Source organism: Ambystoma mexicanum, chromosome 12, assembly GCF_040938575.1.
Source record: "Ambystoma mexicanum isolate Mex_15411 chromosome 12, UKY_AmexF1_1, whole genome shotgun sequence".
Taxonomy (NCBI): Eukaryota; Metazoa; Chordata; class Amphibia; order Caudata; family Ambystomatidae; genus Ambystoma; species Ambystoma mexicanum.
This window is the reverse complement of record NC_090936.1, coordinates 963,836,074-963,857,514: the sequence shown is the minus strand read 5'-3', so window position 1 is coordinate 963,857,514 and position 21,441 is coordinate 963,836,074. Positions and strand designations below refer to the sequence as shown.

Genomic DNA, 21,441 nt, shown 5'->3' with positions numbered 1-21,441 from the left:
GCACAGCTTCCACTGCATCCTAGCCAAACCCCGGCCCCTAAGGGGAAACAAAAGGACAGCAAGGTGAAACAAGGGACTAACAAGGGGAACCCTCCTCACCACAAAAGACTTACCTGATTTTACCGCCGGAGGCATTATTCCCCGAGACTTCATACTTTCTCTCAGCGCCTCAAAAGGGAGAAAGCAACAGGTTACATATGGACACTATTTTATCGAACTGTGTTGGATAATACAAATCCTTACCAGAACATTACCGGTTGCCACGAGGAACTCTTCAGTAGGGTCAAGCTGCAACCTGCAAGGGATCGGACAAGAGTGAAAGTCAGGCATTTGAACTCTTACGAACTACATACTTACGGCGTCTTGCCGGGAATATCGGAGTCCATATTGTCCTGGAACTCACCAATTCCTTTGAGCCAGTGAAGCAACTGGTTATCTACGCGCCCCTGCGCTCAATGAAGGATGGAGAGCTCATCTTTTCAAATCATCAGGTGAGACTATAAGAGGGAACATCCAAGGTGATCAGTGGGGAGAACAGCGGGGTGGGGGGATTTACGCTCAACTCCACGGGTGGTTAATTCCCTTTCTCCCCTTGCAGAAGAATATTCCTACGGGCCAAGCAAACGAAGCTAGATGGGCCAGTCCAGTCCGTCATCTCGGCCCTACGCGTCACATTGGTGGAGGCCGCAGCAGTCCAGTCCAGATCGACGCCTCTGTGGGAGCCAGGTGAGCCTAACACATCCCGTATATGTGAGTTTGTTCAAGCTCTGTCTGTCAACTGTTCTCTCAGTCTGTCTTGGCTCTTGCCAATGCTTGGTCCAAGTTTCCCCCAGCCGACATCTCATGTCAGGAGAATTGTGCATCTCTTGGCTCTTTGTTTCGAGGGGATTGGGTCCTCCGACGTATTCCATATCTATGACATGTAATCACCACAGCTGTGCTGCTTCGGAAACTTTTTCCTGCGTCGATGCGCCGTCGTCGAGGACCTCCTCTGACGTCATCCGATGTGATAAGTAGGACGCACAACGCCTAAAGCCTCAGTTCCGTTTTTTCCGCGAACGTGTTGCTTCGTGTATCTCGGTTAACGCCTCGACTCTTTGGAGTTCTGGTCTTCTCGGTTCTTCGAACCTGTTCGTTTTTGTGAGAATCTCCTTCGTGTGAAGATGTCTTCTACTTCGTCTTCGACCCCGCGTCCGGGCTTCAAGAAGTGCGGGGAGTGTGGGTCCAAGATGTCGGTGACGGACTCGCACGACGCCTGCCTCTAGTGCCTCGGGGAGGCCCACGACACGGATGACTGTATCGACTGCCAGTCGCTCACGTCCAAAGTCTTACGTGAATGTAAGAAGAAGTTGTCGGTAGGTCGGGTGTCTAATCCCCGGAAGTCTAAGTCTGCGGGGCTTTCGACGGATGATTCGAGGGGAGACTCTCCACGTCATCGTCGGAAGTCTCGTGGGTCTCCTTCTAGGAGTCGGTCTCGCCACTCCTCGGCCTCTTCGAGGCATTCTCGGAAGCGCCGACAGCGGTCGTCTTCCAGGTCCTCTTCTGAGGACTCTGCCCGGCACGTCGCTTACCCCTCCAGCCGTGTGACGCCGGAGGAATGGGCTTCCTTCGGGAAGAAAATGCTGGCGATTCTCGAGTCGCAGGGTACTAAGCCGTCCGTGCCCCCGAGTGGGGTCGGTCGTGAGAGGTCGAGAGACACTGCTCGCAAGAGTGGTCGGCACGAGTCACGGGAGAGGTCCCATTCGGACAAGGGGACTCGTTCTCGACATACCCGTTCCAGGTCCCGGTCCTTGACGCGTTCGAGACCGTGTGCACCTGTGATGTCTTCGAGGACGACATCGACGTCTGAGGCGTCGAGGGCGTCGACAGGCTTTCTCGAGGCTCCGGCTCCGAGGAAGTCGTCGAAGCCGTTGACGCTCAGGTCGTCGAAGGACACGCTCGGAGCTCCAGCTTCGAGGACTGTGTCGACGCCGTCGATGCTGGCGGCGCTGCATCTGACGTCAACGCCAATCCTCTCGGCGCCGATGCCTGTTCTCTCGACGCCGGCGCCGATTCGCTCAACGCCTTTCGAGCCCGGGGTGTCGGAGGTACCCCGTGGCACGGGGGAACCCCCTAGGAAGGCTCTGGTTAAGAGCAAGCACTCTCGGGTGCCTTCTTTTCGCCACCTGGAATATATTTCGGAGGCAGATGAGGATTCTGATGGCCTGGTTCCTAGTCAGGTTCCAGATGAAATTGGCTCGGGCCATAGTCAGTTTGACGATTTGAGGCAGTCACTGCATGATGCCAGTGGACTGGACACCTCTCCGGAGGTGGAGTTTTGTAGGCCTGAGCCTGGCTCTCATGCCGATTCCTCGTACCGGCACCTTATGGCTAGGGTTTCCGAGTACTTGGGATGGTCTGCTCCCCCAGGGGAGTTTGTGCAGGATGATCTCACGGACATCCTTGATGTTGGTCCCCCAACTGACCCGGTGCTGCCGTTTCATATGGCTCTACAGAGAAGGGTGGCAGCGGCTTGGACTGCTCCGGAGAGTCTCCCGGCGGTGGGCAGGTCCTTGTCGCGAAAATACCGTCCAGCCAGTAGCGACCCCTGCTACTTGACCAGGCACCCCACTCCGGAGAGTTTGGTGGTGCAGGCGGCCACGGCCCCGGCAAGGCAGGCGTCGTACCCTACCATCCCTCATGATAGGGACGACAAACGTTTTGATGGCTGGGCGAAGAAAGTGTTTTCTTCTGGTGGTATGGCGCTTCAGCCGGCCAACTCCATTTGTGCCTTGTCTCGTTTCACACACACTCTGTGGAACTGTGTTGCGTTAGCGGCGGAACATATTCCCGAAGGGGACAAACGGGATGGTTTCCTTGCTATGTTCCAGGATGGTAAGGATGCCATGTGTGAGTCCGTTCAGTCGGGTTTGGACATGGCTGAATGCGTCAGCAGGTCCATGGCGGCGAGCACCGTGATACGCAGGTTTGCGTGGTTGCGGAAGCCGGGGTTTGCTCCTGATGTGCAGTCCCGGCTCCTCAACATGCCCTTTGACGGTGAACACCTTTTTGGCAGTAAGGCTGACGAGAGCCTTGAGAGGTTGCAGACCTCAAAAGCTGCAGCGAAGTTGTTGGGCGCTGCAGTTCGCCAACCTCTGCCTTTTCGTCCTAGGGGACAGCAATGGAGGGGTGGTTCCTTTCGCTATTACTAGTCCTTCAGTAAAGCGAGAGGAGCTGGCAGTCAAAGAGGCCAACGCAGGGGTACCAGAGGTGGACGACAATGTACCCGTGGTGCCAAGGCCCCTCTGGCAGTTGCCTCTTTGCCCTCAGGTAACGCCGCAGCCGCTACCACTCCGTCATGAGGCCATGTCCCATGGTTCGCCGGTTGGGGGAAGGCTGGCGCAGCATCTTGTAGAGTGGCGTGCCATTACTTCAGATGTGTGGGTTCTGGAGATCATAACCCACGGCTACTGTCTTCCCTTTCGGCACAGGCCTTGCGACAATCCACCGGGGAACCTCTTTGCAGAGTCCGGATCCGCTCCTTGCGCAGGAAATTCAAGCCCTGCTGGAGAAAGGCGCCATAGAACTGGTGCCTGTAGCAGAGAGGAACAAGGGATGGTATTCCCCTTATTTTTTGATTTCGAAGAAAGACGGGGCATTGAGACCCATCATGGACTTGCGCTGTTTGAACAAACTCCTCAGGAAGGACAAGTTCAAGATGGTTACTCTCTCTCAAGTCCTCCAGGCGCTTCAGCTTCAGGACTGGTTGGTGTCTCTCGACCTCAAGGATGCTTACTTCCATGTGCCGATCCATCCCAAGCACAAGAAGTACCTGAGGTTCGCGGTTGGCGACTCGCACTTTCAGTTTCGGGTCCTGCCGTTCGGATTGACCTCCGCCCCGAGGGTTTTCACCAAGCTCATGGTGGTGGCAGCGCATCTCGGGCAAGGGGGGATTCATGTCTACCCCTACCTGGACGATTGGTTGATCAGGGGGCGCTCTCCCGAGCAAGTCCTGAATCATCTGTCCGTCACCTGCCACTCCCTTCACAGGCTGGGCTTCTCCCTCAATTTAAAGAAGTCCCATTTGACGCCAACACAGTGGCTCCAGTACATCGGAGCAGTGCTCGACACTTCCCTGGGGCAGTGTTTTCCTCCCCAGGTGAGGGCTCTTCACATTCAGCAGATGGTGCACAAGTTTCAGCATGCCCAGACGCTCCCAGCGTTCGAGTTCTTGAGGTTGCTCGGCCTCATGGCATCCTGCATTCTTCTGGTGCCAGAGGCTCGCCTGCGGATGGGATCTTTGCAGTCGGCACTCAAGATGCAATGGTCGCAATCTTCCGGCAGGATGTCAGACCCGGTTCAGGTGCCGCCCTCGGTCGCCCGGGACCTTCTGTGGTGGGCCGTCGAAGGCAACTTGATGAAGGGGGCTCCATTTTGGCTTCCCTGGCCGAAGGTGACGATCGTGACGGATGCATCCCTCACGGGATGGGGAGCTCATGCCAACGGGCTGACAGTCAGCGGTCGTTGGTCTCCGTCGGAGTCCAGACTCCATATCAATCTGTTGGAGCTGAGGGCCGTCAGGCTAGCCCTGAAGGCTTTTCTGCCGACTGTGCGAGGAAAGAGTGTCCTGATCCTGACGAACAACACAGTGGCCATGCACTACCTCAACAAAAAGGGGGGGACAGGGTCACTTCCTCTGTGCAGGGAGGCGATGCAGCTCGAGTTCTAGGCCATCCAGCAGGAAGTTTCGATCTCGGCAGTTCATCTGGCCGGAGACGAAAACGTGACGGCGGACGCTCTGTGCAGGCAGAGCACGATCTCTCACGAGTGGGAGTTGGCTCAGGAGATTCTCCTGGAGATCTTCGCCCTTTGGGGGACCCCTCAAGTGGATCTCTTCGCCTCCAGTGTCAACCGGAAGTGCGAGAGGTTCTGCTCGCAGGAATTTCCTCCAAAAGGAGCCTTAGGAGACGTGTTCGTGGTGGAGTGGTCATTCCCGCTGCTGTACGCGTTTCCTCCAGTCCCTGTCATCCCGCAAGTGCTGCGGAGGTTACGGAAGTTCGGTTCCCAGATGATCCTCATTGTTCCGGCGTGGGCTCGGAGGACGTGGTACCCGGACCTTCTCGACTTGTCCATCTGTCCTCCACGTCGTCTTCCCTACCGAGACGATCTGCTCTCACGGGAGGGGGGTCAGGTTCTCCATCCAGAGGTCAGATCCCTCAACCTTCACGCTTGGCTTCTGAAAGGTTGAGGTATAAGGATTGGGACCTCCCTGAAGATGTGATGGAGGTGTTGCTCTCGGCCCGAAGGCCAGCAACAAAGTCTCTGTACCGTTGCCGTTGGCGTAAATTCTGCGACTGGTGCAGAGTTCAGAATGTGGATCCTTTTGCATGTGACATCCCCATGGTTCTGTCCTTTTTACTTTCTTTGGCCCACAGGGGCTTGCAAGTTGGTACCATTAAAGGTTGCCTGGTGGCTCTGTCCATCTTTAAGCGCTCGTCTGAAGAGTGTTCCTACTTGAAAATCCCTTTAATTTCAGTTTCTGAAAGGGCTCACTAATGTGTTTCCTCCGTCACCTTTCCTGGTGCCCGGTTGGGATTTAAACCTTGTTCTTAAGTTTCTTATGGGTGCTCCATTTGAGCCTTTACATTCTTGCCCTTTGAGGCTGTTAACTCTGAAAACTGTGTTTTTAGTTGCGGTTACTTCCGCTCGCAGAGTGAGTGAGTTACAGGCACTTTCAGTTAAGCCACCCTTCACTGTATTTCACAAGGACAGGGTTGTCCTTAGAGTTCGTCCTTCTTTTCTTCCGAAGGTAGTGACGGAATTTCATTTGGCCCAGAAGGTTGTTCTTCCGGCATTCTAACCTCCCCCGCATACTGGTAAGGAAGAGGAGAGGCTCCATAGGCTTGATCCTAGGAGAGCTTTAAGCTTTTATGTTTCACGCATGTCCCGGGTCAGAGTGGACGATCAACTCTTTATTGGTTACGCTGGAAAGCGTTTGGGACAAGCTGAGCCGAAACAGACTTTGTCTCGCTGGATTATTTTGGCCATCTCGGAGTGTTACCGCTTGGCGGGTAAGGACCCACCGGCTGGCTTGCGGGCCCATTCTACCAGGGGGATGGCTGCATCTACTGCCCTGCAGATGGGTGTTCCTATTCGCAACATCTGTGATGCAGCCACCTGGGCTTCAGTACATACATTTGTACGTCACTATTCCCTCGATTCCATCCGAAGACAGGATTTGGCCTTTGGCAAGGCGGTCCTTTGCTCTGCTATTTGATTGGCAATTCTAAATTTTGATTCTAAATTCTTTCCCTCCTCCTTGCTTGGTACTGCTTTGGGAGTCTGTCATAGATATGGAATACGTCGGAGGGCCCAATCCCCTCGAAGAACAAGTTACTTTCTTACCTGGTAACGTTCTTTCGATGGGATTGTCCGACGACGTATTCCATATCGCTCCCTCCCTGCCTTCTCCGCTGCAGAATTTCTTTTGCGATTGCAGCTTACGTTCCGCAAGGCTTTGTGTCTGACTGGCAGTTGACTAATGTCACACGTTCTGGGGGAAAAAACTACAACTGAGGCTACGGGCGTCGTGCGTCCTACTTATCACATCGGATGACGTCGGACGTCGGAGGAGGTCCTCGACGGCGGCGCATCAACGTCATCGACGCAGGACGCAGACGCCGAAAAAAGTTTCCGAAGCAGCACAGCTGTGGTGATTACATGTCATAGATATGGAATACGTCGTCGGACCATCCCATCGAAAGAAAGTTACCAGGTAAGAAAGTAACTTGTTCTTCTCTCACAATCTCTCTTGGCTTATGGCAATGCTGGTTACACCCCCAACTGACCTCTTATGTCAGTAGAATTGTACCTCCTTCTCCAGCATCAGAGCTTTCATGGATTCATATGCTTTGAATATTTGCTGCTGACAAGCTGGGAATCCTCGGTAACATTTTATAATAGCTTATAATAGAGTTTTTAGGCTCAATTTAGTAGCCCATCTATCTCCCTTATGGAGTCTTGTGCCTCATCCAATGGGACATTGAGTGACAAGCCCCACCCTGGAGGCATCTTCAGATTCCAACCACACGTCGTGCTGAGGAGTGCTCGAGGCTTTCTCTCCTGGAGAAAAAATTAAAGAACCAACAGAAATATTTTCTTCACAACTTTACAATTACATCATCTAGACAAACAAGTGCTTCTTATTTCTTAATAGAGGAAAAACTGAAGGCTCTGGTCAAGCCATTCCAGTCATGTGGCATTAAGAATGTTTTGAGGGGTTGAGTATTCTGAATGCATATACTGCTTCTATCCTAATCACATTCAGGAGGATTGTGAAATCTGTGCTACTTTTAGCACAAAAACCCTCAAGGATAGGAAGAGAATATTGGCCCTTTGGCTCAATGAAGGCAGATAGCCCTTCAGAGGCAGAACCTTCAAAGTGTGGTGTAAGGCAAATCAGATAGTCCAAAAGCCTATAAGAGGGCAGGATCAGAGGAAACAATGACATCTTCCTCGTCATCTGCAACCCACAAAAGGAAAAAGGAGGAAAAAAACAGAAAAACCAGTCCATCCGTTGACGACATCACCGGCGAGCAACCCTCCTCCGACGAAAACGGCGCTGAAGTTGGCAATAGGTGCTCCATCAACGAAAATCGCCAATAAACCACTGTTGACTGCTCTCTGACCATCCAAGACAAAATCGGCATTGACGACGGCAAAAACGTCGTCGGCCTCATCATCGTCGACGACCATCATTGTTAACGGTCGCAAACCCATCATTGGCGACCTGGTCATTGTCCACGACACCTTCAACAGGTAAACAAATGAAATCTTTGTCGATGACGATACCGTCCACACGTCCGTCTACGACACTCGCCCCGTCAACAACGTCAACTTCCTCCCCGTTGATGGGAGAGTTTATTTATAGAGCGCACCAAACACAGAGGTATCTGGGCACTATAGGTACAGTTCAGACACAATGCAGGGCTGGGTAGGTCACATTCGATGGTTACAGCTAGGAATAATTCAGTTGCAGTGCAAGCTGGGTGGGACAGATACAGATAAGTATAATTCAGTTAAGACATGAATGAAACATTTGTATGTACCGGCTGGGAAAGCCTTACCTCGAGTTACAAGGGGCTACATCAGGCAGCCTGTAGGACAAGTTGACAAGATTATGCAGACTAGGATAGCCTCGCCTCATGTTACAAGGGGCTGCGCTGTAGAGCAGGTAAGTCAGGTTAGGCAGGTAGCGTGTGCTAGCAGGGACTCTCTTCCTGTTGCAGGGCGTTATTTAAAGAGCAAAAGCATCATAATGGTAAGATTGCACCGACTGGTAAGGCCACTTTTCAAGGTACAGCAGGCTACGGTAGACAACATATGCGTTGGGTTAGAGTGAATGTGCAGGGTGGCAAAGCGTCTGATCTCCAGGGTGGGGTCAGTGTGAAAACGGTTGTCTACCAATGTGGACAGAGTGGGTGGGATACAAGAGGTTAACAAGCCTATAATGTAAGTACGCTAGCGGGAGGGGGAGTCATATGGTATCATGTGTTCCTGGCTACGATTCGATAACATCGCAATCTAGAGGGACAAAGTGGCTGTGCTACAGCGGGTGAAAAGGCATCTAGATTTGAATTTGAAAGCAGGGTAGACATGAGGCAGAAGGCAGCAGGGCAGAAGCAGGTGAACACACAAACATTTTAGTTTTTTGATTATTTATTTTTGGATCCAGCATCTTAGAACGGCTTTATATAGTTTTGTTATTAGGTGTACAGCCAACTAATGGTAGGTGCGAGACAGGGCTACATCATAGACAGTGCCTGGTTAATGGAAGCTTGCCACGCGTTTAGAGCTTCCATGATTTTGTCAGTGATTCTGGACTAACGATACCAGTTTCTGCCAAGCAGGGCCCCACTATGCTCAGACAGGCTAAGGCAGGGGCTTTCCTGTGGGCCTTTGCTGGGGGCGGATTTTCTAGCCTGCCGGCTTGTGATTGGGCCAAAAAGAGGAAATGCAGCCAATCACATGCTTTGTTAATGCTCTGGCACCATGTCCAGCTGAGCAGCCCTCAGAGGCGCTCTGGTGCCGAGGATTTGGCCGCCATCATTGAAAGTGAAAAACATGAGGAGTGTAATGGTGCAGAGTGCGCATACACACGTTTGCCCAGGGCAGAGGGCATCCATGTTTCTTTTTAAATGCAAGTTGGTAAAAACACAGGCAGATTTTCCAATGTGCGTGGCTCGTGCATATTGGCACTAGGACTATGCGTGGAAACCCGTGGAGGGCTTACCTCGTCGTGGAGAACGCTGTGTGTCCTCCATGTAGGCATTAGCTGCAATGTAGATAAGAGACTGTAGGCAAGCTCCTCTTCGAGTCTGCAGGATGCAGGAAGGAAGGATCAGGCTAAGACAGGGGCCTTTAATGTGGGCCTCTGCTGGGGTCCGGCTTTCCTCACCTGCTGGCTTGTGACTGGGCTGACAAGAGGAAATGTAGTCTATCACATGCTTTGTTTATGCTGTGGCACCATGGCAGCCTGAGCAGCCCTCGGAGGCGCTCCGGTGCCGAGGATGAAAGAGTATAATGGTGCTGAGTGCGCATACACATGTTTGCCCAAGGCAGAGGGCATCCGTGTTTCTTTTTTAAGTCCAAGTTGGTAAAAACACATGCAGATTTTCCACTATGCGCAGCTCGTGCATATTGGCACTAGGACTATGCGTGTAAACCCTGGGAGGGCTTACCTCGTCGTGGCGAATGCTGTGTGTCCTCCGTGTAGTCAGTAGCTGCAATGTAGATAAGAGGGATGCGTCTGTCTCTTGATGTTTCTTGGCTACGGACTCTAAAAAAGATGTTAATGCATCAGCTTTCGATATAATTGTGTTTACGCCGTTGAACACAGGGCGCAGATTTTCCCAGTTTATTTCTTCATCATTTGCATTTGGTGCCACAATTTGTGACTTGTTTCAACCACTTCTGATGAGACTGAGGGGGATGCAAAAGCAGCCAAATATGGTGTATTGGATAAGTTAATGTCAATTATATCCTCTTCCCAGAAATTGCTAGGTAAGTCCTTGTGCCCTCCAAGTGATGCACGCTTCAAATTAACAACCATATTTTCACTGTTCTTAGAGAGGCACCGGTTTCACCTCACTGATGATGCCCAACAAGGCTGAAACACGTGTATGGGGTTACTGATGGTACTCTTGTTCAGAGGAGAATTGCCTAGCATTTCGGCGCTGGACTGCCCCTGGGCAGGACAAAGGCTGATATGCAGGGACATTTCTTCTCTGTGAAAGGGACAGTGAGCTAAAGACTTGGTCGAGTCTCTCCCAGGGGTTATTCACCCAAGAACAAGTCATTGGGCTGTGTTCGTGCTGGTAGAGAGATTCCCAGACCCCCCTTTGTTTTGCATTAATTAACTTTGGGTTTCACCCTAAGTTAACAGGGCGATCCAGACGTGGACCCCTTGCTCACTGTTCTTAGAGAGGCACCGGTTTCACCTCACTGATGATGCCCAACAAGGCTGAAACACGTGTATGGGGTTACTGATGGTACTCTTGTTCAGAGGAGAATTGCCTAGCATTTCGGCGCTGGACTGCCCCTGGGCAGGACAAAGGCTGATATGCAGGGACATTTCTTCTCTGTGAAAGGGACAGTGAGCTAAAGACTTGGTCGAGTCTCTCCCAGGGGTTATTCACCCAAGAACAAGTCATTGGGCTGTGTTCGTGCTGGTAGAGAGATTCCCAGACCCCCCTTTGTTTTGCATTAATTAACTTTGGGTTTCACCCTAAGTTAACAGGGCGATCCAGACGTGGACCCCTTGCTCACTGTTCTTAGAGAGGCACCGGTTTCACCTCACTGATGATGCCCAACAAGGCTGAAACACGTGTATGGGGTTACTGATGGTACTCTTGTTCAGAGGAGAATTGCCTAGCATTTCGGCGCTGGACTGCCCCTGGGCAGGACAAAGGCTGATATGCAGGGACATTTCTTCTCTGTGAAAGGGACAGTGAGCTAAAGACTTGGTCGAGTCTCTCCCAGGGGTTATTCACCCAAGAACAAGTCATTGGGCTGTGTTCGTGCTGGTAGAGAGATTCCCAGACCCCCCTTTGTTTTGCATTAATTAACTTTGGGTTTCACCCTAAGTTAACAGGGCGATCCAGACGTGGACCCCTTGCTCACTGTTCTTAGAGAGGCACCGGTTTCACCTCACTGATGATGCCCAACAAGGCTGAAACACGTGTATGGGGTTACTGATGGTACTCTTGTTCAGAGGAGAATTGCCTAGCATTTCGGCGCTGGACTGCCCCTGGGCAGGACAAAGGCTGATATGCAGGGACATTTCTTCTCTGTGAAAGGGACAGTGAGCTAAAGACTTGGTCGAGTCTCTCCCAGGGGTTATTCACCCAAGAACAAGTCATTGGGCTGTGTTCGTGCTGGTAGAGAGATTCCCAGACCCCCCTTTGTTTTATATTTAATAATGAGTTGTTGTCTATTGTATGTGACAAGGATTGATCACTCTATGTAGTAGACGATGTCGAAGGACTGTTTCTTTTTGGGTTTAATTTTTCTTTATAAAAAAACTGTAATTTCCGGTTGTAGGTGCTTTTGTGTTTCCGCAATGTTGGATTTGGTTACTCTTTCATTTACTCTTCGAATTTGGCTGCGTTGTTTAGCCTCAAACAATTTGGGCTCCTGGTATGGAACCTATTCTACCCAGGAGGGTTAAATCAGAAATAAAATACACCAATGAATAGGTTCAAGGGTACTCATACACGAAGGGCTCCCACAATTGGTTTGAAAAAATGACTCTTCGAAATTGTTATCATAGAGAAAGATCTCTAGAGGACTTTTTATGTTGTAATTGCATGAGTCAAAAACACAACAACACAATTTGCAGAGAGAGAGAATAGGCATCATCAATGGTTTGTTGGACCATAACAGAACATAAACGTAAATGCTTTAAAACACCATTTACCACCAATGCTCGGGACAAAGTTGAAAATGGTGTGTGTGCAACAAACCCAACCTCTGCGAGGTTTGTCAAAACAGACACAGTTCAATTGTGAAACAATTCAAAGCGGAATTCTAAAGACAACGTAAAACAACTAAGAGGCAACAGATAAGATTTTTCATGTGTGAACAGCAATCAATGATTGCTGTTCACACATGAAAAATCTTATCCGTGGCTGTGGGCATTAGACTGACCACCACTTGGGTCAAAGATTTTATTTTTGCTTTTCTTTTTTCCATTTCATCAATGGATAACGTCAATGTAGTCTCCTACACAGATGACTACTTTAAACAACTCCTAGCGGCCACTTCGACATTACGAAACGAAGAGGGAGTCCTCACCCGAGGCCTTACAGAAGATCAATTAGAAATTCTAAATCAAAAGAAAAAAAGAATAATTCGAACAGAACTACATGGCAAGTTCATGCTCGAATACCTGAGAGCCGGAATAATTCCCGAAGGCCTACAGGTACGCAACATCCCCAGGGTTTTCACGGACAACCCCAAGTTCACGAAAAACTTCAGTGGGGTGGGGAATAAATGTAGCCGTGACTGGTTAATACTGGTCATAGATACGGCTAAAGAGGAATGCGACAAACAGGGTGCAGAATTGCTTGACCTAGAGAAAAAGTTCCTTGAGGATAAATCTATCCAGGATGCAAAGGACGAATTAGACAAGCTCGAATTGGAGATTACTAAGTTCAAGAACTTAACTCTTGATAGAAAAGTTGACAATTTTAAAAAAGATCTAGCTAACTATTCAGAAGAAAAAACATACCCATTCCTCAGACCTACGTACTACACTGATCTTCAAGCAAGTCAATATTCTAACAGGAGAAACAGATCAGTAAACTTCGCAGGCACTTCATCGAGTGGAAGTGGCAGTGCCTCTAGTTTAACTGGATTAACAGGACAGCCACCACAACCTTTTTTTCCCAGGGGCGGACAAAGAGGACGACCGAAGAGATGCCCGGCCCAGTCAGGGCAGCGCATGAGAACGCGCCAATGGTAACAGAACCAAGGGCAGAATCAGGGATACCAGTCTTCATCTTATCCTCCCGGACCATGACCGCATCAGAATTGCGGCTCCTAGGTAAGGGTCTATCTTTTGTCCCCACCCAAAGGGCACAACCTTTTGAAATTGAACTTGAATTACGGAAATTCTTTAGGAATATTTGTTTAAAACATTTCTTTGAAATGTATATACCATCCAATACGGAAGTTACAGTAGACCCACGCCGAAACACAGAGAACATTACCGGTCTGAAAGAACACTCTAAATTCTATCCCCCATCGGGCTCCACCCCAGGTGAGATAATTACTTTTGAAAAAATTGTCATCAAGACCGTAATGACTGGTTTCAAAAAAGAGAATTTTTACCAGGACAATCTAGATAGAGAAGAACAGATTGCCATGAAAAGTCTGGAAACTGACAGATCAATAACTATTAAGCCCGCAGACAAGGGAGGCGGCATAGTCATCTGGGACACATCTGATTACAATACCGAATGCCTACGGTTACTAAGCGACCGTGACGCTTATTTACCTTTGGCCCACAATCCCACAAAGGACCTTCAAGATGAGATCACGAGCCTCACACAACATGCTCTCACGCAAGGCTGGATATGCGAAGACGAAAAGAGGTTCCTCAACAAAACCAGCCCGCGTATCCCAGCTTTTTACATTCTTCCCAAGATGCATAAGAATTCCAAACAACCACCTGGAAGACCGATTGTTTCAGCCTGTGAATCCCTCTTGGAACCCTTGTCCTTATACACAGATTTTTTTCTGAAACCATTTTTAATGAAGATGCCGTCCTACCTTAAGGACACTACTAGCACAATAAATTTACTTGATGGCATTGTCCTCACCACCGATACCCTTTTGGTCACAATGGACGTTGAGGCCCTTTACACATCCATACCCCAACAAGGAGGCCTTGAAACGATACGTGATTTTTTTAACACAAGAGCGGACCAAGAATCTACACCCACTAATTTCATTCTCGAGTGCATTAGACTTGCAATGTCAGAAAACTTCTTTATGTTTCAAGACCAGATCTACAAACAGGTGAAGGGCGTGAGTATGGGCGCTACTTTTGCCCCGATATTTCCAATCTCTATATGGCCCGGTATGAAGCCAACTATGTCTTAACACCAGAAAATCCTTTCCAGGATCACATCGTACTATGGAAAAGGTACATTGACGATGTAATTATCATCTGGCAAGGGACACCTGCTGAACTACAAGGTTTTCATACATGGATCAATTTGAGAAATACCCACATCAACTTCACGATGCAGTGGGACCACCATCACATAGACTTCCTTGATCTTCACATCTATAAAACGGGAGACCGACTAAAAACTGAGCTCTTTCGCAAGCCAACAGTGCGCAATACTTAATTGCACTTTACCAGCTACCATCCAATGGGCCTCAAGTATAACTTACCCTATGGACAGTTCCTACGTATTCGTAGAAATTGTTCAGAGCTGGAAAAGTTTCATCTACATGCAGAACGATTAACCCAATGACTCATTGAAAGAGGCTATCCAAAAAAAGCCATCAACCAAGCAAAAAAAAGAGCAAGATACACTCCCAGAGAGATCTGTTTGAGCACAAAACCAAAAAAAGACCTGGGTAGACTGGTGTGTGTCACCACTTTTGGACCCTTGAGTCCACTGATCCAGAAAACGATTAAAAAGAATTGGCACTTGGTAACCCATCCCGGCACATTGCAGCATGTACCATGTTTCGCATTTAAGAAAAACAGGAGTTTAAAAGATGCTCTCGTCCATACTTTCATAGAGCCACCCTCCCAACCACAGCACACACTCTGGGATCTACCACCTGTCTCTGGACACCATAAGTGCGGCCAGTGTGTCGCCTGCCCTCTGACCCTACAAAAGAAATCATTCGAACATGATAAGGTGCAAAGGACTTTGAATGATTTCACCAATTGTAACACCAAGGGTGTTATATACATCATACAGTGTCCATGCAATCTTCTATACGTGGGGAAAACAGTATGTGCAATTAAAATGCGCATTTCCGAGCATCGTTCCTGCATCAGGAACAAAATACCAGACAAGCCCCTAGTAGAACATTTTACTAGTAAAAATCACAAAGACACAGATTTAAGGTGCTTTGTTCTTCAGAAAGTGAACCCGACAAGGAGGGGTGGGGATTTGAATAAAACATTGACTCAGTTAGAGCAACGGTGGGTGCACAGACTTAACACTGTAAATTCTGGCTTAAACATTTCAGTGGAATGGAAGTCTTTTCTTTAAACCATCTTTGACACACTTGAATGTCCATTGTAACACTGTTCTCAAAAATGTTGTGTTTTGGTTTCTTGAACATTAATTTGTTTAGATATTTTTACATCTAGACAAAATTATGTGCCCGGTATGCCTACTAGAATGCTTTTCCAAAAAATGCCATTGTTTTTTCGGTTTTCTATACATCGATTTCCATCCAGTCCAATTCTTATGTCTGCACATTTAGTGAGCATTTTGTTGCGGCTCTCTTTTGCCATCTATTTAGGATAGCGGTACAATTTATATGTTCTTTTGCCCACGGCTGGTATTTAATCAGTACACTCTGTGGCTCTCTATGACTATGCAATTATGTACCTGCACCACGTGCCTTGCATTTATTATTGCTTTACTATTGCCTATGCATTCCAAGAGTTGTACCTATTAATGCATTTTGCGGCTTTCTATGACTATGCAATTATGTACCTGCATTATGTGCCATGTATTTATTATTGCTTTACTATTTGCCTATACATTCCAAGAGCTGTACATATTGGGCCCATTTTCTAATCATGCACCGACTTTTCAACGAATTTGTTAACATTCCCATGAGGTCATCTTACACTCTGTTGATGCATGAATTTTTTTACCATGACAACCAGTTGGCTAATTTTAGCTCCTAAATTAATTTTTAAGACAGATGTGTATCCCGTGTGCCCTCTAAATTGATTTATTATCACTATGCTCCACCAGTTCGAGCGCTATACATTTTTTCTCTGGCTGCTCGATTTCAGCCTGATCCTAACATGGCTGCCATATAAAACACTCATGCAGCCTTGGCAACAGCTTTTTTTCCCACGCTGTGCAGTGTGCTCCCTCAGTCACTCGAAGATGCCCTGCTCTCTGCACTCAGCCTTTTGACAGCCTATCTGGCCCACCACCAAAGGTAAATTTGCCAGCATGGGCACTTTTAGTTCCACATGAGCAGTCGTTACATTCAGACACTTAAATGTGACTTTCTGTTTACTTGCAGCCATACCTTTGATGGCTGACCGCTTTACAACACATTGGACCTTTTCACCTGTAGTTATTCGGTGAAAGGTAAGACACGTTTTATGCTTTGTGTACATTTATATTTATTATGTACATAACGGTTGGGGTTTAGACTCACTCCCCCCCCCTTTTTTCTGTTTAATACAACAGGAGTACCTAGAGACCAGCCCAGTGTGGCGTATGGATCTCTAATACAGTGCCTATCAATTGCTACATAGGTAAGCTGTGTTTTTTCTATTTTGTGACCTCACATTTTTGATTCAGTCAATTTAAATTAGTTCTGCGGCTCATACACCCACCTGATTGTGATCTCCCTTCCCCACACCTTAGACGTTCCGTGTACAGAACCTTGTCCTGATGATGGCTGTCCCAAAGATGAGGCTCATTTAGCCCAATTCTAAACGGCCGAAACACCTGGTGTAGACCTACTACTCCCCGAATTCACAGCACATTGATTGCTGTTCACACATGAAAAATCTTATCTGTTGCCTCTTAGTAGTTTTACGTTGTCTTTAGAATTCCGCTTTGAATTGTTTCACAATTGAACTGGGTTTGTTTTGACAAACCTCCACAGAGGTTGGTTTGTTGCACACACACCATTTTCAACTTTGTCCCTAGCATTGGTGGTAAATGGTGTTTTAAAGCATTTACGTTTATGTTCTGTTATGGTCCAACAAACCATTGATGATGTCTATTCTCTCTCTGTAAATTGTGTTGTTGTGTTTTTGACTCATGCAATTACAACATAAAAAGTCCTCTAGAGATCTTTCTCTATAACAATTTCGAAGAGTCATTTTTTCAAACCAATTGTGGGAGCCCTTCGTGTATGAGTACCCTTGAACCTATTCATTGGTGTATTTTGTTTCTGCTTTGTTTACCCGTTTGTTTGTTTTTGACTCTGGCACTTCGCAGAGTAGATTTACTGGTTGATGGCATCTTTTATTTATGGTAGAGCACAAACACCACCAGAGCAGCTGCAGCAGTCTACTTTGGCTTTCGAAGAAACTGAACTTGAAGTTCAAAGGTCTCCAGACCGACAGTCACTGCAAGTTGATTTTTCCACCCGTGCAGATAAAGAACGATGGTTCCAAAGCAATAAACAATTTTCATAAGGTGGAAGCACAACACGGTTCAAAGGCCTTTGCCAGCCTGCAGTCACTGTTAGTTCTTTGCAAGATCACACCCTTAAAATCGAAGGAAATCCCAAATCCAGCTTTTGGGGCCGTTAGAAAGAATTGCACCAGCGGTCCTTTTTGCATAAAAAAATGCCTTCTCGCTGGATCACTAGTGGGCGCTGCCTTCTTTTATCAGGCACATGCCGTGCGGATATAACAGCTCATTTACTGGGTGTGTAAATAAACCCAGATTAACGTGAGTAACAGAATCAAACAGTCAGTGGGAAAGGTTACTTGATGTTAAAGAGACATTTAATGCATCAGACTCTTTCGAATGCATGTAATGTTGTGGGATGGCCAGCTTCAGTGCTAGAAGTGGGATAGGAAATAGAGAAGCAGTTGGAGAAGATAGGAGAGATAGTGACATAGCTAGATGCAGTGGCGAAGGAGGCACTTACTGGGCTGTTGCAAGGAGACACAAGGAGGTGAAAAACCCAATGGTGGGGGAACACAGAGTGTAGGGGAACAGAAGGTGCCAAGTGGAGGGGGGGCTAGACATAATTTACAGGCAGGCAAGCAAGCACTTACAAGCAGCAAGGGAGGCAGAGCTAATTACGATGTACAGGCAAACAGCATGTTAAATCATCTGTCGACAGACTTTGAGGAGCACACGAGAGCAGTGTAGCCCTACTGTAGAATGGTGAGAGTCATTAAAGTGGTGCAGAGAAAACAGTCACAGAGGAGCGAAGAGCAGTTTTCACAGTTGCAGACTAGGATGCAGAGAAGAGGGGAGTTTTATGGGGCTGACACAGCCACAGAGCTCACTTGATGGCATGGCTCGGGAGAAATATACAGGCATAGTGATGGACGTCGGAAGGTTATTGGGAGCATTTTCAGGAGCATCATAGAGTAGTGGTATTGGGGGAGAAAGTACCCTGGGGCACGTCCAGGCAACGGACAGGGCCATATTGTGTGGGCCTTGATGGTGGGGGCCGGCAAACGCCTGCCAGTGCCTTCCTATTGGTAAAGAAGGCTACGATTAGCCCAATCGGGGATGGCAGCAGGCTACAAGGTACAGCACGCTGCATCGCGGCCGTCTTTGAAGGAGTTTTCTTTTTTAAAGTTGCAGATGAGTTTAAAGCATATTTCTCAATACGATAGCCTCTGGCACACAAGAAAAGCAAGTTTGAAAGCGGTGGTGCAGCAAGGATCAGATAGAAAGATCCTAAGAGTGCGCTGCGGAACACGGTTAAAACTCCCAATGGGGAAATGAAAAGATGTTCCCAAGTCCATTCAGTGTTTACCTTCGATTTCTAGTCCATTAAACGAGGTTGATCCAGCACTTTGCTCTCATCACGCTTTTCGGGTCACATCCGAAAAATTTGAAATCCAAGGATTTGGATGCATGAATGATAATGGGTATCTTTGCATGTAGGATATGAATCGTGACAGCAACGCCCTTGTCAACAACCCTTTACTTTACAAGTGAACAACCTTTACTAGTCTGGACCAAACACTAATTTGGCTTCCTGTACAAGGCATGTGACTATAATCAGATACCTTTGCTGGCTAAACCATGTCAAATACAAAATATACATAAATAGTTGAACATTTTTTTTTTAAAAGTCAAAGTTGAAACCCAAACAAACTTTAGCCTACAAACATTAAAAACTTCATACGTTAAGGTTACAAAGTAGTATACTGAATCTGCCAAAAAGCAAGATGGTGAAAGACAGAAGCAGCAATTTTAAGTATATGCTACCTAAAATGGCATTATTATGTCAGTTAAAAAGATGGTGCTCTGTACTGTACCGGAAAAAAATTGTCAAACACGGTATACTGCAATCAGCCTGTCCTAAGCACACCACAAAGGCATACAAAATGTTGCCAGACAATGAGATAAAGGAACTCTGTGTCCTTGTTACACTCACTGTATGTGGATTGTGTTAAAAATGAAATTACAGGAAAATACAAATAGGTAAAAAAGCCTCCTTGCACTGTCAGCCTTAGCATCTGATCAGTGCCTCCAAAACAAGTAAGTTGAACAGGGGTGCAAGACTAAACAGACCTCTCTGCCAAAAAGCAGCCCGGAAAACAAAACATAGACAGATGCTGGAGGTTCTAGGCAAGATTGCAAAAAGAAAACATTTCCCAAACAATACCAAAAGAAGACATTTCCCAAATAATACCAAAGTACCAAGGGGTGGTAAGGAGGACGTGTAAGTGCCAATGAGGAACGGCTGGCATTGAAGTTTTTGGAGAGTATGGTGATGTATGTTGGATGATTGATGTAGGGTCAGGGGCGTTGCTGGGTGGAGGGCTAAGGGGGCTATAGCCCTAGATCTTTTGGTTATAGCCCCGGATAGATTCTCAGGAGCTACAGCCAAAAGACTAGCTAGCCCCCAGTCTCAACAGTTCCGACATCAGCGTAGCCCCGGGTCTTTTCCAGACCTAGCAACTCCCCTGTGTAGGGTGAAGAATCATTGGTGATGTATGTTTGGGGATATAGTCCTAATGCCGGACTAAAGCATATAGGACTGAAAGAGTGGGAAGTAATTAAAATTGCACACTAACGTGTGGTCCAAAAACACAATGACAGTTTAAGGACTGATACAGAAAAGAACCATTTAAAGTGCACATTGAAAAGGCTAGTACAATTATACTACATGATTCGAAGAGTCCTTAAAAAAGGAAGAAGAAGTTGAGTTAGATGCTGAAAGATGTGGTCCGTATAGGTGACAAAGTCTGAGCAAATGAATAAGCCTCCAAGGACCAAATATTCGCTGATAAAGAATTGACGGTGAATAATCATCTGAGTGGTACACTAAGAAATGTGATCCTAAGAATACCGAAATTACCTGAAAGTATTGCAAAAAGTCCAGAACTCAATTAAGTCAAAAGATAACGAGCAGGGTCATGAACTTTATTGGAAAGGAGTACCTATGAGACCGACCGAAACAAATCAGATCTCTTATAACCCTGACAAGAAATAAGACTCTAGCGGAGAAACAAACTGAAGACCAATGCAGTTTTGACCCATTTCTTGGTTCCCAATGAAATGACAGTGTTTAGATGAAGAAAATGCCAATCCTCCTTTTATCTTTTATTTGGTGAAGCAATCGTAAAAGAAAATTGTCTTGTTAAAGTGAAGGACATTGTCCTAGGCAATAAGGACATTTGTTTGCTTTGAATCAAGCTGCATTCTGCACAAGCGTGAACATTTTCACAATATGAATTTAAGTTTGTTTAGCCTTGACCTGACAGTCTGAGCAGGCAGGAGAGGGTCCAGTTCTATGTGGATGTCCGATAACCCTTTTCAACCACAGTGCTATGTTGCTGCCTATTTGTGCTTGTAATTCAAAAGCACCTCCTGGCTTTGTATTGTTTGATTAGTTAAATCATGAGCTCTTAAGTATCATCTAGACTCCTAGAGGATAGTTGTTTACTACATAATTCAGTCTTCCAGGAGTCTGTGTTGATGTGTTAACCTACATCCATCCTTCTCTTCCCCATTGACAGAATAAGTTAGACCAGCATATATTTTAAATTGCTTTGAATTTGTCTATATGGCATGCTAAATTTCTTTTTTCATTGTTTTAAATAATGCTTGCACATTCCTAAAACTAATTTATTTTTAAATGTTCAAAGTAAGTAATTTCTTCTCCTTTTTCAGACTAATTGCCCACTTGTTCTTGCTTTAGGTGGCAGTTGCATTAGATCATCCAACAGTTCATGTCTTTGAACATGGGGGATGCTTGCAAGAACATGAAACTGTGCTTATAGAGGAAACGGTGAGTGTAATACCTGACCACGGTGAATAGATTGCTGGTCATTGACATTGGAATGAATGTACAATATTGACAATTAGTTAATACATTTTCTTGACTGGATTGAGATAAACAGACGGAAGTTAAATAATAGGATTGGGAACAACAAGAGTCAGTGTGCAGTGCTCAGAATTTGGACTAACGTTACCCTATGGGATTGAGTTTAAGGGACTGGTCTTGTAGTCAAATGCACCTGGA

General features: G+C 47.0%; 1 protein-coding gene across 4 annotated transcripts in view; it reads left to right on the top strand.

The window, feature by feature from the left end:
* Positions 1-21,441, top strand: part of LOC138514136 (zinc finger protein 420-like) — a 1,401,466-nt gene that overhangs the window by 173,563 nt on the left and 1,206,462 nt on the right. For 3 of the 4 annotated variants that reach the window (XM_069629435.1, XM_069629434.1, XM_069629437.1), the window contains exon 6: positions 21,118-21,207. The exons of the other annotated variant lie outside the window; for it this stretch is intronic. In XM_069629435.1, coding sequence (XP_069485536.1) covers positions 21,118-21,207 — 90 coding nt within the window. The remainder of the gene's footprint in view (positions 1-21,117; positions 21,208-21,441) is intronic. 4 annotated transcript variants of the gene reach the window in all.